The sequence below is a fragment of the Peromyscus californicus genome, unplaced genomic scaffold (genome assembly GCF_007827085.1).
Source record: "Peromyscus californicus insignis strain IS unplaced genomic scaffold, ASM782708v3 Scaffold_19__1_contigs__length_69161282, whole genome shotgun sequence".
In the NCBI taxonomy this organism is placed as follows: Eukaryota; Metazoa; Chordata; class Mammalia; order Rodentia; family Cricetidae; genus Peromyscus; species Peromyscus californicus.
Window position 1 is genome coordinate 7673182 of NW_026294491.1, and position 15316 is coordinate 7688497.

A 15316-nucleotide genomic window follows, 5' to 3' on the forward strand; every position below is an offset into this window, starting at 1 on the left:
CCTGCCCAGAAGGCTGGGCTTGGGATAAGGAGGGGACTGGGGAAATAGGTAGCCCCCGCTAGGTGGACCTTTCTTCCCTAGTCACTAGCAGCCTATGGGATACACTTTCCAGGAGAAGTCTGGTAAACACTGTGACCTTGTACCAGTTCTACACCTTCCTCGGCCTCAGTTTTCTTTCGGAACCACTGACTTGGGGGGCGTGGCTTTCCATAGTTGAGGGGGAGCCTGGAGGAGATCGGGGTGCGGGGGTGGGAGGCGGGCCCCACGGGTCGCAGCGAGCTGGCCAGGCGCACACACCGCGGGGCGCTCAGAGCTGGTGGCTCCGCTGCTCCTGCGGTTCCTAAACCCGAGTGGCGCCTGCGGGGAGCGCAGCGTCGGGCACCTCTTGGCCCGGGACATTGGCGGCCCGTCTGGACCCCGGCCCCCAGAGACCCGGGCGGAAGACGGCGGGGACCCCGCCCGGTCCCTCCCGCGGGCAGGCGGGGCGGCCCCACATCGGACTCCTCCCCCCGCAGCCCGGCAGGGATCCGTCGCCGCGCGCGGTTCCGCAGGTGGCAGCTATGGCCCAGTCCTGAGCGCCCCGCCATGGCCGGCGCCCCCAGCCTGCTGCGCCTGGCGCTCCTGCTGCTCGGGGCGGTGGGCAAGGCCGGCCCCCGCCCCCAGGTGAGCCCCGGGGACCCCGGCGACAAACGGGCGGGGGATGCTGCGGTGTTCTGCGGGCGCTGGAGCTAGCGGAGGGGGCCCTTGGACTTGAGCGGAAACTCCAGGACCCCAGCCAAGGGGAAGTGCAAGGTTCTGGGGAGAAGAGGAATGAGGAGTTGGGAGGTTCAGGTGGGGAATGGACACCAGGTGACTACCCTCGTCCTGACGAGATGCCTTACTTCTCTGCCAGGGCACCAGCTGCCCCGCGGTTGCCTTGCTCTGACTTCTGTGACGCATCTTTGTCCTTCTCTCCCACTTTTCCAACTCCTTTTTCCAAAATCCCCAGGCCCTCCGCTTTCCCCCGTACTCAGGACCCCTGTGGTGCCTCCCCTACACTCAGGTCCTCCGTTCTCTTATGTGTGGGGTACCCAGGGATCTCTAGAGAGCTGAAAGGGCCTGGCTGTGGAAACCTAGCTCCTTCCTTCCCATTATGGGCCCCTCATTACAGTCTTTGACTCATAGCCCCAGGGACCCTGCCAGTGGCAGCTTGCTGTCCTTCCTGATGACCTCCCAGGTGGCCCTAGATTGCCACCCCCACCCCAGCCTCTGCAGCAAGCATGCAGCAGGTTCCCTGCTCCTTCTGAATTAGCCAGGCCCTCCCACAAGCACCCATTCCAGTCCCCCTTTGATGAATAACCCACCAGAAAGCATTATAGGGACACACAGGCACATCCTACCTCCTTGGTGTTGCCAAAGAATAGGTTGCAGTTGGACTCTTGTGGACTCTTCTTCCACTCTGCCTGTGTGTCCTGCCCCAGGCTCCTGCCCTGGGCATGATGGTCAGCTGCTTGTGGGGAGGGTGGTTGTTCAGGACACCCCTGAGCAGAAGAGGTCCAGGCCTGGGCAGTGTCCTGTATAAGGGAATACTTTGCCCATCATCTCCTGTGTCCACTCCTAGATCTAAAGGACTGAAACCTCTGGGGAGTAGGCCTGCATAGGGTTGAACTTGGTCTGCAATAGGGGGGAGAGGGGCAGACTTCACCCCTTTCTGAGAATCCAGCTGTGGACAGAGGTGCCTCCCAAGGAAGGGACCAGCACTGTTTCAGCTCCCAAATTCTTTTCCAGATGAATCCTCTCCCTCTCCCTGTTCTCCAGGGCCAGCTGATCCCAAGTGACACCTCCCCCAGTCCCTGGCACCTTCCTCAGTGTTCCCCCACGGGCCATGGCTTTCCTGGTGACATTGGGATCTTTCCAGAGCCACGACTGCAGATCCACTGCTGAGTTCCCTCTTGTGAGCCTGGAAGGTGGGGGTGTGAGCTTCCTGCTCCAAAGCTGCTGCCGGCCAAGTTTGGAGATCAGGTTGGGAATGAAGGAATAGAGAGATCCAAAGCTTAGGGCCTGTCTGTCTTCTTCTCCAAGCCCCCTTGCCCAGAAGTATTAGCCTCCTTGAACCTCTTCACATCATCTTACTCTTCGGCCCTGGTCCATAACAGCACCTGGGTGGCAGAAATGCAGGCAGTGAAGAGACACCTGAGTTTTTGATGGGATGCCCTTGCTATGGGGGTACTGACATCTCCGGCTGCTGCAGAGAGCCGTGTGACAGGCAGCTTTGAGGTTAGATTGCAATAATTACGACACGACCTCATGAGCACACAGAAGACTCGAAACTAAATTTTGTGGTTTGCTTTCTGTCTGTGAGGTCAGCAAAATTAGAATGTCTCCCTTCATGTCACTCACAGTGAGGTGCGTGCTTAGAAACAGGGTTCCCTAGGCGATGTGGTCCAGCAGCTTAGGAACAGGGTGTAAAAGAGTGTAGGCCCCAGCTCTTGGCTCACACCTTCCTCCTGGGGGCCACGAAAGCTGAGGGAGCAGGTCTGGCGAGGCCAGAAGTTACTTCCTTGCAAGATGAGGAATCGCTGAACTGACCTCTGCAAAATGTGACCTAGGCTACTCCATCATGGTTTCTGGGAAGGACCACTCTTCTTCCCTGTTCATTTCTACCATGGACCCTCCATGGGGGAGCTGGGCTACTGGGAAGATAGGCAGACCTTTGACACTTGAAGTTCCAGGTGGAAATGGGTTCTGATGTCAGCTCTGATCTTAGCCTTCAGCAGGACCCTTGATGATCCTGAACCCCAGATTTCTTAGCAGTAAAACGGGGATTGCAGGACCTGTCATGGGGGGATGAAGGGACACTGAGGGGAATAAAGCATTCGTTGGTTCCTGAAATGACAGCTTGAGACCTCTGGGAGAACTGTCCTTTGGAACCGGCTGTGTCCCCAGGCTGCAGAACTGAGCCTGGAGCAGGACTGTTGGAAGCCCCCGGCCTCTGCACTCCGGCAAAGGGCAGTGTAGGCTGAGGCTACGGCTTGGCCTGGGTGGACTTTGTCCCTGGCTGGGCTTCCTTCCAGACGTGGACCCAGCATAGGGCTGGCCAGGAGCAGCCAAGAAACCACATCCTGTCCTCCAGTGCCTGGTGCTGAGGAAAAACAGGTCCTTCACTTACTGCACCCATCCTTAGGCAAATCTCTCTCTCTCTCTCTCTCTCTCTCTCTCTCTCTCTCTCTCTGTTACAAAGAGATGCACATGAGGTAGAGATAGAGTAGGAGATAAGTGTGCAAGGTATACAAGATTTCCTATTTCTCAGTGTGTTTGTGTGACAATCTGGATGGGAATCACTGTATTCACGTATCCAACAGTGTGTGTGTGTGTGCGTGTGTGTGCGTGTGTGTGTGTGTGTGTGTGTTGGTATTCTGCCTGTTATACTGTGCTTTGGGGAAGGTATGGGGTTGTGGGTGACAGCCTGATGAGTGAATGGGATCTTCTGGTATGTGTCCATGTAGGGGAGAGGTACTGTGCTTGGGACAATGTGATTGTGTGTGATTGTGTGGGTCAGGTGTGTGTGTATGTGTGTGTTGGTCAGTGTTTCAGCATGTGCCTGTGTGCCTGGCAGTCTGAGTGTGATGGTGTGGGGACGGGAGACTCAATGTCAGCGTCTCAGTGCTGGGAACATCCCTGAGGGTGTGAGGGGTATTGCGCGTGACCGTGTATCTGTGAGAAGGTACCTGAGTCTGAGAGAAGGTGCCTGCAGCTTTCTTTGCCCTGTCCATCTGGTCAGCTACCTCAGGAAGGACCTTAAGAAAGCAAAACATAGATGCAAAAATATAGGACTCAGCAATGGGAAGCGTGATCCAGGCTCTGAGCGGGGACCAGAAGAAAAGCGTGATGTCCCAGGAGGAAATGGCAGAGATTCTGCAGGGTTGAACCTAGTTGGGGTGAGGAGGGTGTTCTGTAAATTGTCTTTGGAGCCCTTCTGAGGGACCCCGCTTCCCTCCTTCCTCCCTCCTCAGTGGTCAAGTGAGACTGAGCACTCTTTTCTCCTACCCCTCAACCCAAATGGTTCCCCGAAAAGGAAAAGCCCTGGTGCACACGCTTCTGCTGAGCCTGCGGAGGATGCCCGGTGCCAGGGTGCAGGCTGTGGACGGAGCAGACAGCGGGCACCATCTGCAGGCTGTGAGCTCCTCAGCGTTCCATTCTGCATCCCTTGCTACTGCTCCTGGGGACATCCCCTCCTTCTTGTCCCCTCCACCTGGGCATGGATCCTCCTTTTTTTCAAGCACTCCAGAAGTGCTGGCCCTAGGAAATACTAGCCTGTCCTGGCCCATGAGGCTCCCAATCTGTTGTCCTAACCAGCGTTGCTGCCCTGGGACAGCCATGTTAATTTTACTCTTCTGGGAGTTTATTGAAATTAGAAGGAAGACCCCCCAGATTCAGGAAGCCAGGCTTGGGGTTCCAGCCTGTCTTCTAAACAGTGGAATCCCCAGAACCAGCCTCTCCCATGTGCCAGGGGCTATTGTGAGCAGAAGCTCAGTTGTCATGGCCCTTGACGCGTGGATTCTTGTGGCTCCTTTTCACGAAAGCCAGCTGAAGCTAGACGTTGACACGCGCACCAGATCATGGACCTAATTTGTGGGAGAGCTGCAGGATCAGTGCAGATCTGACCCCCAAACTAGGACTACTCACTGTTTGCTTTGTCACCTGGACGACGCCAGGACCTGTGGTACCCGGTGGCCCCAGCTTCCACGAGGATTATCCCAGATCCTATCTCTGGGATAGGATTGCCCTGGACATCCACGTGTACATGTATGTGTGTTCATGTGGGGAGGTCCATGAGTTGTGGCCATGCATGCATTCATGCATATGTACGTGTGTGTGTGTGTGTGTGTGTGTGTGTGTGTGTGTGTGTGTGTGTGTGTGTGTAGGACAGAGGTCACACCTGAGTGGTGTTCCTCAAGAGCCATATGCCTTTTTGTTTATTTTGTTTTGCTTCTGGGGTGGTGGTCTCTGTCTCTGGGACCTGGGGCCTGATTATCGTGCTAAGCAGTGTCCCTCAGGGCCCTTCCTGTCCCCACCTTCCCAGCTCTAGGATTAAAAGTATGTGCCACTGTACCCAGAACTTGGGTTCTGGGTGTGAAATTTAAACTTTCATGGGTTTGCAGGACGCACTCTGTAGACTGGGCCACCTCCCCAGTCTGCTCACCTCGGCTCCTTTGTCCCTACTGTGTCTTCCTGTTGAAATGCCTTTCTTGCTAGGCCAGTCCCCTTCCTGTACCTCTCAGCCCCTAGATGACCCCTCAGGTCAGCACTGAGATCTGCCCTGACCACTCCCTGAGGTCTTACACCCAAGTGCCTTCTTCATCATTTGTCCTTCGAAGCATCCAGCCTCAGCCACAAACAGCCCCAAGACTCTCAGGACAGTGTCTGCCCACCGTCTCCTCTACTTAGCACCATCTAAAATTGACACTCTGTGGCTTCAGGGGGGCAGAGGGAAAGACAAGGCCTCGTCCTAACAGAGTCCCAGTCTGATGGAGACAAGGCCCCATCCTAACAGAGCCCCAGTCTGAAGGGAACAAGGCCCCGTCCTAACAGAGCCCCAATCTGAGGGGGACCAGGCCCCGTCCTTACAGAACCCCGGTCTGAAGTTAATTTCATGTCTTCACTCTGCTCTTAGTCACTGTCCAAGTCAAAGCCTCTTCGAAGCTCCCATGGTGGCTAGCCATCAAGGTCCCGTCTCCGGCCTCCGACCCCTCCTGTCCGTTGGGAGACGCTGGTTTCTTGGGCCTCCTCTGTACTCCCTGGCTAGACACACCTGCTGCCCCAGTTCCCAGCAATGGCCTTGCTTTCTGCCACTTCTCCTCCTAAGAGCAGACATTGTGAGATTCCTCCTTGTCACTCCCTGCCCTCACGGGCACCACTGCCTTCAGGGCAATGAGAATAGAGGAGGAGGAGGGAACTAGGAAAGGCGGGGCGGAGGGGGATGTGGCATCAGCCTGCCATGATTTAGTCCGATGAATCTGCCACCCCTCAGCAGTGGCCCCAATCACGACCCCACCTTTGCTGTTGGCACATTCGATTTCCCTTTTTATTCTTTTGCTTTTTATTCTCCAAGCAAATACTGCTGACCTTTGCTCTCAGAAGAACTTGTCCTTCAGGGCAGCCTCACCAGCACACTTACTCCAGAGATGTTGGTGGCATTCAGAGCAAGGTTGACACCCCCCCCCACCTCACTGCCCCCCCCCCCCCCCGCTTCTGGAACTTTCCATGTCACCAGGAACAAGCACATGTCACTGTGTGTTGTTCTGTGGTGATGTCACATGAACTAGGACTCTGCTCAAACCAGGGCAGGCTCACCCAGAAATCAGATCTGTTGTGTGTCTGGGAGGGTGGGGTGGAGGTGTACTGGGACTTCAGGGCCGGGTATCTGAAAATCAGCCGTTTTATATCAGCACCTGTGTGCATCTTGTGGCTTCAGAAAGGGAACTTCTGGGCTGCGGAGGTAGCTCATTAGGTGTTTGCTGGCAAGCCTGATGATGTGAGTTCAATCCTCAGGACCCCACGTGGTTGGAAGGAGAGAACCAACTCCCACAGGCTGCCCTCTGACCTCCACATACCCGAGGCACACTGTGGCAATGCGTGTTTTCTCTTGTGTGCACCCATGCACATACATGCATGCACTCATATGCAAATGTAATTATGAATCCCGACTTTAATGCAAGGGGCTTTCTGCTTGTTTTGAGATCTATCACTTTTAAATGGGTAATATTTATAATCTGTAAGGATGTTTGTGAAAAAAAAGTTAGAAAGCACCACAGCTCAAGGCTGGCTAAAGGGAACACTCAGAAATATGAAGCGGGACGTGCTCAGCAGAATGGGTCTGTTAAAGCCAGTGCTGTTAAACTTACTTAGGCTCCTGTCCCTCTGTCACAGGTAAGAGGCCACCTCCCAGTGCAGGCACAGCTTCAGTGTTCTGGAACTTTTCTGTCTTCACTCTGACCTTAGCATCCCTTATCCTCCTGAGGCTTAGCAACCAGGCTGCTAGCAGATCTGCCTTGTATTGGAAGAGACCCTGGGGCGCGGGAGGGTCTGTGGACCTCGTAGGGCAGCCGCTGAGTCCAGCAGGGGGAGTGGGTGATAATTCTGGCTCTTTATAAGACCTCCCTGTGGCCACATCCTGCATCCCTGGGTGTCCTGCATCCTCTGGTGCTGCAGGTTAGTCACTGAGCTAGGCGACTGTGTGTACCAGCCTTAGCTCCGCTTCCTGAGATACTGTGTGCCTTGGATGGAGTCTTCTCTTGACTCTCCTAGAATGGCTGGAAGCAAGACAACTCCTGCATGACTGATATGGGGCGGGGGTGGGGGGAGGAGCCCCAGGCTGTGATGCAGCCCTGTCCCTCAGGAAGTCTCCTTGCTGAGGGTAGATGAAGGGCAGATGGGACCATGAGTGAGTCACATAGTCTCCGGCTGCACTCCCCTTCACCCCTCCTCCCTGAGCATCAGTCCTTTAGACACTTGCTGGGTACTTTCTACACAGCCTTGCACAGTCGCCTGGGCAGGATAACCACACAAACAGGTCCTGCCTGGATCCCCAAAGTGGCAGTCACTGGCTCTCTCTCATCTCAGAAGTTCCTGGTGGGCTTTGGTCCCCCGGAGATTAAGGAATCAACAGGATGGGAGGAGGCGAGTGGGAATGGAAGGGGCTGATGGAGCCATGGGCCTCCGTTTCTGCTCTCCCTCTTAGGGCGCCACGGTGTCCCTCTCAGAGACAGTGCAGAAATGGCGAGAATATCGGCGCCAGTGCCAGCGCTTCCTCACGGAAGCACCACCTCTGGCCACAGGTGAGTCCGGATGCGTCCTCACGCCTGTGCTCCACACAGCTCCAGGGAGGCTCTGAGGATCCAAGTCCGTCGTCGACGGTGTGGCTTGTCTCTCTGGAATGCTGTCTGCCTGGGCCTCTCTCCCGGTGACTGACCACACTGTGTCTTCAATGACGTGTCTTCCTGCTCCCTTCCCACCCGATTTCCTGCAGGCAGCTTTGTGGGTGCTGCTTTGTTGCTGTCTTTACCTCTAGAGCAGGGCCCCTACTTTCCATTCTGTGTTCTCAGCCCTTCCTTAACTGTGTATAGAGTGAAGGCCCAATGTACACATTTGTACAAACCTATCTTTATTTTTTTCAGACAAGATCTCATGTAGGCCAGGCTAGCGTCCTACTCACTATGTACCATGAATGATTTTGAACTTCTGATCCCCCTGCCTCTACACCCCAAACATTAGCATTCCGTGCCTGTGTACCACCACACCTGGCTTATGCGGTGTTGAGGGCCGAACCCAGGGCCTTAGGCATGCTAGACAAGCATTCTACCAACTGAGCCAACAGGAGTAAAACTTTATAGGGTGGTTTAAAGGTCACGGCGTTGGAACCAGCTGGGCTTGGGTTCAAATCCTGTCTCTGATCATCACAGTGACCTGGGGAAGGTTTCTTCAGCCTCATGAGCCAGCATTTCCCTTTCATCCCTGAAGAACAGCTCAAAAATGGCTTATAGGAGATGCCCGTTGAGCTCTTACTCCATTCCTTCTTCCACATCACATGCTGTAACAACGCTCTGTGGGCCAGGAGATGCCTGCATTCTGCAGAGGAGGACGGAGAGTTGTTAAGGAACTTGCTTAAGGGTCTGCCCTGATGAGTAACAGGGTCCTTCCTTGGTCCCTCCCCACGGGGAGAGTGCTCAGCATCCAGTGATCCCCGTGGGGAGAGTGCTCAGCATCCAGTGATCCCCGTGGGGAGAGTGCTCATCATCCAGTGATCCCCATGGGGAGAGTGCTCAGTGTTCAGGGTCCGGTGATCCCTGTGAGGAGAGTGCTCAGCTTCCAGTGATCCCCATGGGGAGAGTGCTCAGCATCCAGTGATCCCCATGGGGAGAGTGCTCAGCATCCAGTGATCCCCATGGGGAGAGTGCTCAGTGTTCAGGGTCCAATGATCCCTGTAAGGAGAGTGCTCAGCATCCAGTGATCCCTGCAGGGAGAGTGCTTAGTGAGCACTATGGGGAGAGTTCTTAGTGTCCAGGGGTCTGGTGATCCCTGTGGGAAGCATGTTCAACATCCAGTGATCACTCATCAGAGGTTGGGGAGTGCAGCTTCCGGGAGCTGGGGAAGAGATAGGAAGGAAGAATGAATGGCAGCCTGGGACTCAAGGACTGCTCCACTGCCTCTACAGGCCTCTTCTGCAACCGAACCTTTGATGACTACGCCTGCTGGCCAGATGGGCCCCCAGGTTCCTTCGTGAATGTCAGCTGCCCCTGGTACCTGCCCTGGGCCAGCAGTGGTGAGTGTCCCTTTCCATGTTCCAAGGACTCTGGGGCAGGATGGGACATGGGCTCCCTTCTTCTGGGACCCAGTTCCCGTGGCCCAGAACGTCCTCAGGCCCCCTGGAGGGTGGACCACCCTTTGATGGTGGTTAGATAGTCAGCAGTGGCAGGTGTAGGAACTGCCTGAGGTGTCCTAAATCTGGTGCTTGTGCAGGCCGGGGTGGGACATCACTTAAGACAGAAATGAGACCCTCTGACCTAGTGGTCAGCGAAGGAGCTAAGAGGGAGGAACCGATCATGGGGGACAGAAAATAGATACCTAGGGAGTGTCACTGCGTTGTGTGTGTGTGTGTGTGTGTGTGTGTGTGCGCGCGCGCGCACACGCGCGCGCGCGCGCGCGTGTCCTAGAGTTGACACCTCAGCTCTTCCTGACTCTTTTAACGGTTCACAGGAAGTAGTGCTCAAGGGCATGGTGGGCTGGCCCCTCAGACCTTGTCCAGCTCACCTCTGCCTGCAGGGGAGACTCCACACCGGGGAAAGTATGACCTAGAGGGAGATTCGCTTCCCGCAGAGCCATGCGGAGGGCCAGGGTGCCCATGACTGCAGTGGTAATTTACAGGCCTGTTGCTCCATCCCAGTTCCCATGCTGAGACTCTGTGGGAGCTAATGGGGACAAGCATTCTTGCTGCAAGGAGTCCCAGTGTTCACAAGGAGGGAAAAGACACTTGTGTGTATGTGGGTGTGTTCATATGTATGGAGGTGCATGGTTATGTACAGGAGTGGGTCCACAAGTACTGTCCTCCATGTAGAGACTGGAGGTCAACTTTGGGTTGTCCTCACAGACTGTCCACCTGGTTAGCAAACCCTGGGGATCTGCTGTCTCACAGGCACATGCTATCATGCCCTACTTCTTACATGGATGCTGTGGGACTACACTGAGGTCCTCATGTTGCATGACCAGTACTTTACAGACTGAACCATTTGCCCAGCCCGGCAAAGATATTTCATAAGGGAATGATGGCCAGTACTTATTGAATATCTAACTTGAGTCCAGTTCTGTCCTAAGGGGATGCGCTTGCCTCGACGAGGAAACTGGGGCGCTGAGAGATTTTAGTCTCTTGTTCCCAATGAGGTGGTGACTGGTGGAATCCTGAGAACCTAGTACTTTTCTTGGCCATTATCCTCAGCAGAAACCAGCCTGTGAGCAAGCATAGGAATGAGGTCAGGCTTGGGAGAAGCCAGAGGTCTTCTTGGAGGAGGTGGCCTGGCAGGCCGGACATGAACTTCTCTTTAGCATAAAGTATGGTCTGATGGGGCTCAGGCAGGTCTTCTAGAGAGGCCCCACCCATTTCTCCTCGTGCTACTCAAGACAAACCAGGGTCTGAAAAAGGCAGGTTCCAAGTGGGTCAGTGGCCCTCCACTCAGAATTCCTCAGCACACCTCGCTTGTTGACAGGCAAGACACTCATTCAATCCTGCCCATAACTCTCTGAGGCAATTACTCCCATTTTCCCTCCCGCCTGATGAGAGAGCTGAAGCACAGAGATATGACCTGACTTTTCCAAGACACACAGCTAGCTTGGCTTGGCAGACCTGGGCATCAGTCCAGGGGGTGGGGTTAGTCTCCGCATTTCATTGTGTGATTGTTGAGCCAGGCTTCCTGGGAGCCAGGCAGCGCCTGCATGTGTGTGCGGCCCTGGGGCCAGAGACAGGTGAGGGGGTCTGAATGACCTCCATTGGCTGGGCACACATTAGTCAGGGCAACGAGATCCTGCCCTTGCCCTCTGAGCCGTGCGGTGCGATCCTGTGGCCCTGCCTGTTGAGGACCCAGGTGGCTGTGTGGTCAGGAGCAGTTCCTAGACCTCTCTGTGCGCTGGTTTCTTGGCTCACTCTGGAGCTGGGATGGAGCCAAGGGATGTGGATGGGAGAGGATTGGAGACCCTTGGGGGGGAAAACAAGTCTCTGTTCATTTTTCCCACCCGCCCTACGTGACTGGGCAACTTCCTACACGGTGCACAGGTTCCCTGCCTCAGAGATTTGGGACCTCTGCTTGGGCATCCTGGCTGAGCCCCTAGACCCCAGGGAGCCAGGCGCGGGACAGAGCCTATCACTCAGCACTAAGCGCCCCCAGCTCTGCCTGTGCTTGCGGCTCCATCCATCACCTTTAATTTTATTTGAGCAGGAAATAGGTCCTGGTGGTGCCCGTTTATGAGCGAACACGGTTTTATTGCTTTCTCCATGAAGATAACGGCCTTGCACAGGCCCCCTGCCAGCAACCTCCCCTCCCTTCTCACCAGGCTAATTTACTCCCCCTCTTTTTTTTTTTTTTTTTGGACACCCAGATCACCAGCTCTGCCTCCCCTCTCCTGAGCTGAGGACCCACAGAGACACCCACTGGACTCACACAGTGCAATCACCATACTAGAGGGGCTCCCCAGTCCCACCCAGGGCTGTGGGGGGGGGATGAGGAAGGGGCCGCCTCTGGAGCATTCTTAGCCCGCCTCAGGGAGCAGCTGGTGGAGATGCCTCACAGCGTGAGCTGGGGACAGGGAGATGACAGGCGGGCCTTGTCTCTGGCGGTTTCTCTGGAAAACATGCCCAGTGAAGAATGGGAAGGAGTGTAATCAACAGCGCTCCGCACCCCCAAGGGCCAGAGAAGGAAGGTGTAGGCTTGGGGCCAGAGGTCCCCATGATGCCTGGAGTTAGGGTAAAGAGGCCACCAGCAGGGTGCCCACGGAGAGACAAAGCAGGGCAGGGGTGAGAGAGGACGTCCAGGTTCTTTCTCTCTTATCCCGATATTTTCTGCTGGTGTCTTCCTGTTGACCAGTAAGAATTGTATGGTGCAGCCCTGAAGGAGTCGGCCTCCTGGGGTTCAGAGCAAGGCAGAGGAGTGGGTGGCCTCAGACAGAACTAAATTCAAACCAGCCAACGACCATAGCTGAGCTAAGTGCCTGTCTGGAGCTAGAGTTATGTTTGGGTGACATCTGCAGGGGAGCCGCATGGAGCCGGAGGGTCAACCTCATGGCCCAAGCAGAGGCACGGAGTTGGAGATGTCTGTGTCCTGGGGGTGACATCAGGACAGGTGACACTGGGACCAGGCTGGGAGAACAGGCATAGGCAGACATGTGGAGGGCGGATGCTCAGGGGGCACCTTGGACACAGGGCCAAGACCCCAGGCCTCCGAGGTGCTCAGTGTCCCCCCCCCCAAAAAAAAACATTCTAAGCCTTGCATTCTGACCCTTGTCATGGACTCGGGGCTCCAGAGGGTGTAGAAGGGGTGGAGGGAGAGAGTAGGAAGAGGACCATGATGGAAGAGTCTGGTCCACACAGGACAAGAAGGGAGAGTCTTCGAAGGTCTGTGAAGCCTTCCAGCCTGTTGGCTGTCTCCAGGCCTTTTGGCAGCCCCGTTTACTCTCGAGCGGGGACCCATGCCTTACACATCATCCCAGCCTCATTAGCCCCTCCTCTCCAGTTCCTACCTGTTTGTTAGCTTAGTTCTAATTATATGAGGGTCATAAAATGCTTTTAAAATAGCCTATCACTCACAATTCTTAGAAACTCTTGACAGGCTGCCTTCCCTGAGTAATGTTGAGCCTGGGAGCTTTTAAGCAAGCCAGGGTTACCAAGGGGAGACTGAGGCCCAAGTTGGGCCTCACAAAGCTGGAGGAGGTAGCAAGGCCTCCGTGTGACTGTGTGTCAGCCGAAGGCCTACCATGCACCAGGCTGTTCCTGCACATTCTCCTAGGAATGGTTCCCATTTTACAGATGAGGAAGCTGAGAGCCAGGGAAGTAACGCTCCCGAAGTGCCCCAGCTGATCAAGAGTGGAACCAGGATTTGCACTTGAGTCGGGACTCGGAACCTGGCCTCATCCTGAATCCCGATGCTCCAAGCTTCTCGGCCCCTGCCTTTGACCCTGCCCCATCCTGTTACATTTGGGAGGGGTGCCAGCCTCACTGACCCTCAGCATCTCCATCTGCGAAATGGGGGCCCCCCGGCCCTTGCCAGCCACCTCTGTTGCCAGGGTGCGGGAGCTAATAGATTCGTGAGCGGCTCTCGACAGCTTTGAGTGCCCGCCGTCCACGTGGAAGGGTGACTGTTAGCTTGATTACAGACGCCGTGGCAGCTTCCGGGAGGCGAAGTGTTTAATTGGGGGTTTTATTTCCAGCACCAGGGGCTGACTTAATGAAATATGCCTGGGCCTCCTGGCATGTGGCCGCCTGGTTGTCTCCTCGTATTGACTACACCAAGCCAAGCCCGTGGCTGTGATTGGCCAGCTCCTCACAGGCCAGATAAAGGCTGGGCTGATAAGCAGGGCTTTGCCCAGACCACCCACCTCCAGCCAAGAAGGGCATTTGGGGACCATGGGCTCAGCCAGTATCCAGCCGCGGCTTTTAATATTTGATGTTAACGAGGGCTAACTGACAGATGAACTTGCAGGCTGCGCTTCTCTGAGACACAGTGATCTCTTGACTCTAAGCCAAGAAGACACACATCCATGCACACACTACCTTCCCACTCCCAAGCTGGCCCTGAGCAGAGAGCCCAGAACTTTGCAGGCTGTCTGGGGGCCACAATGGCATGTGTGGAAATCCAAACCCAGGGAAGGACAGGAGAAAACAGCACCTGGCCACGATGGACTCTGGGCACAACTCTGGCTGCTAAGTTTTGGGCCCCCCGGAGGCAGGGAGCCGGGAGTTAGAATCCTGCCTGTGCTTCTTCCTATCGGCCTGGTCTTGAGCAGACCGCTCGGCTTCTCAGAGGCTCAGTGTTTTCATCTGTAAAATGGTTAACCTGGTGAGGTGGCTATGATGTTCTAAGGTGTAAGCATACAGTAGGTATTCAAAACCTGATTCTGTGAGTAAGTAGCCTTGAGAGACAACATACTCGGTACATGTAGGGAGGAAGCCTACAATAGTACAGTGCCTACTGTGTGCACGGTACATGTAGGGTGCAGTTCCTACTATGTGCAGAGTGCACATAGGATACAGTGCCTCCTGTGTGCACAGTGCATGTAGAGTTCAGAGCCTTGTGTGTGCACAGTGCATGTAGAGTTCAGAGCCTTGTGTGTGCACAGTGAATGCAGGAGGATATAGTACCTACTGTGTGCACAGTGCATGCAGGGTACAGTGTCTACTGTCTACCGGGCTTTATGCCAGCTGTGGGAAGAATCCAGCGCCGTGTTTTCTCCCTTCTCCTAGCTCCCAAGGTTCCTTCTCCCCACTTCCTCCTGTTCAGACTGCAGAGCAGGCTCTGTACCAATGTCATTCCCACAAAGGTGGCCCAGCTCCCTGTCACCATTCTTGGGGTGTATCTACAGCTAAAGACAGATTTGGTATCTGCCAGAAGCCTGGACTCCCATTAAAGAATTTTTAAGCATCCATGCAGCAGATGAGAGAAGCATTTGGGGACCTGAGGATGGCCCTTCACGATGCTAAAATGAGAGCACGCACCTGTTCTCCCCTGCTTGTATATGTGCCCAACCGTTTGGAAGGCCTTAGAGATGCTTCCGGGGCATTTCCTAGATAAATAGAGCGCTCTGCTGGCTTTACATGGAGTTTTGGGCTAAAATCCACTCCTCTCTCTCATCTCCCTAGACAGGTCCACAGGTCCACAGTAGGGCATGATGGGAACTGTCCCAGCACCCCGGTAGTCGAGTGGATGTGAAGACCACATGTGGCAGCCCACTCCCAGCTCTGCTGAGACTGTGTTGGGTCCCTGCTGATTTCCCTTTTCACTGCTCTTTTTTGGGAACTGAATGAAGGCAGGGCCGAGTTGTTGCCTTCTCTCAGAGGAGCAGGTCTCAAAGAGCAGTTTCCTTCTTGAACATAGGACTAGGGGTTAGTTGAAGGAGCAAGCTTTGTCTCCTGACTTGAAGGGAAAAGTTCCAAGAGCAGCAGTTATGACGGCACCACAACACTTTGTGTTCCTTTTAGAGGCCTTTGAGAGGGAGTCTGAATCTCTTAAGACTGGGGCTCCCTGAGAACAGGCCAAGTCTCCTCAGACTGGGGCTCCCTGGCAGGCCATGTCTCCGC

The 15316-nt window shown here is 55.1% G+C and overlaps 1 protein-coding gene across 1 annotated transcript in view; it reads left to right on the forward strand.

Annotated features, from left to right (window-relative positions):
- The first annotated feature begins 290 nt into the window (after positions 1-290).
- The window catches only part of Glp1r (glucagon like peptide 1 receptor), a 34930-nt gene continuing 19904 nt past the window's right edge, over positions 291-15316 (forward strand). The window contains exons 1-3 of the mRNA XM_052744493.1: positions 291-663; positions 7721-7817; positions 9194-9301. Coding sequence (XP_052600453.1) covers positions 586-663; positions 7721-7817; positions 9194-9301 — 283 coding nt within the window. The 5' untranslated portion in view covers positions 291-585. The remainder of the gene's footprint in view (positions 664-7720; positions 7818-9193; positions 9302-15316) is intronic.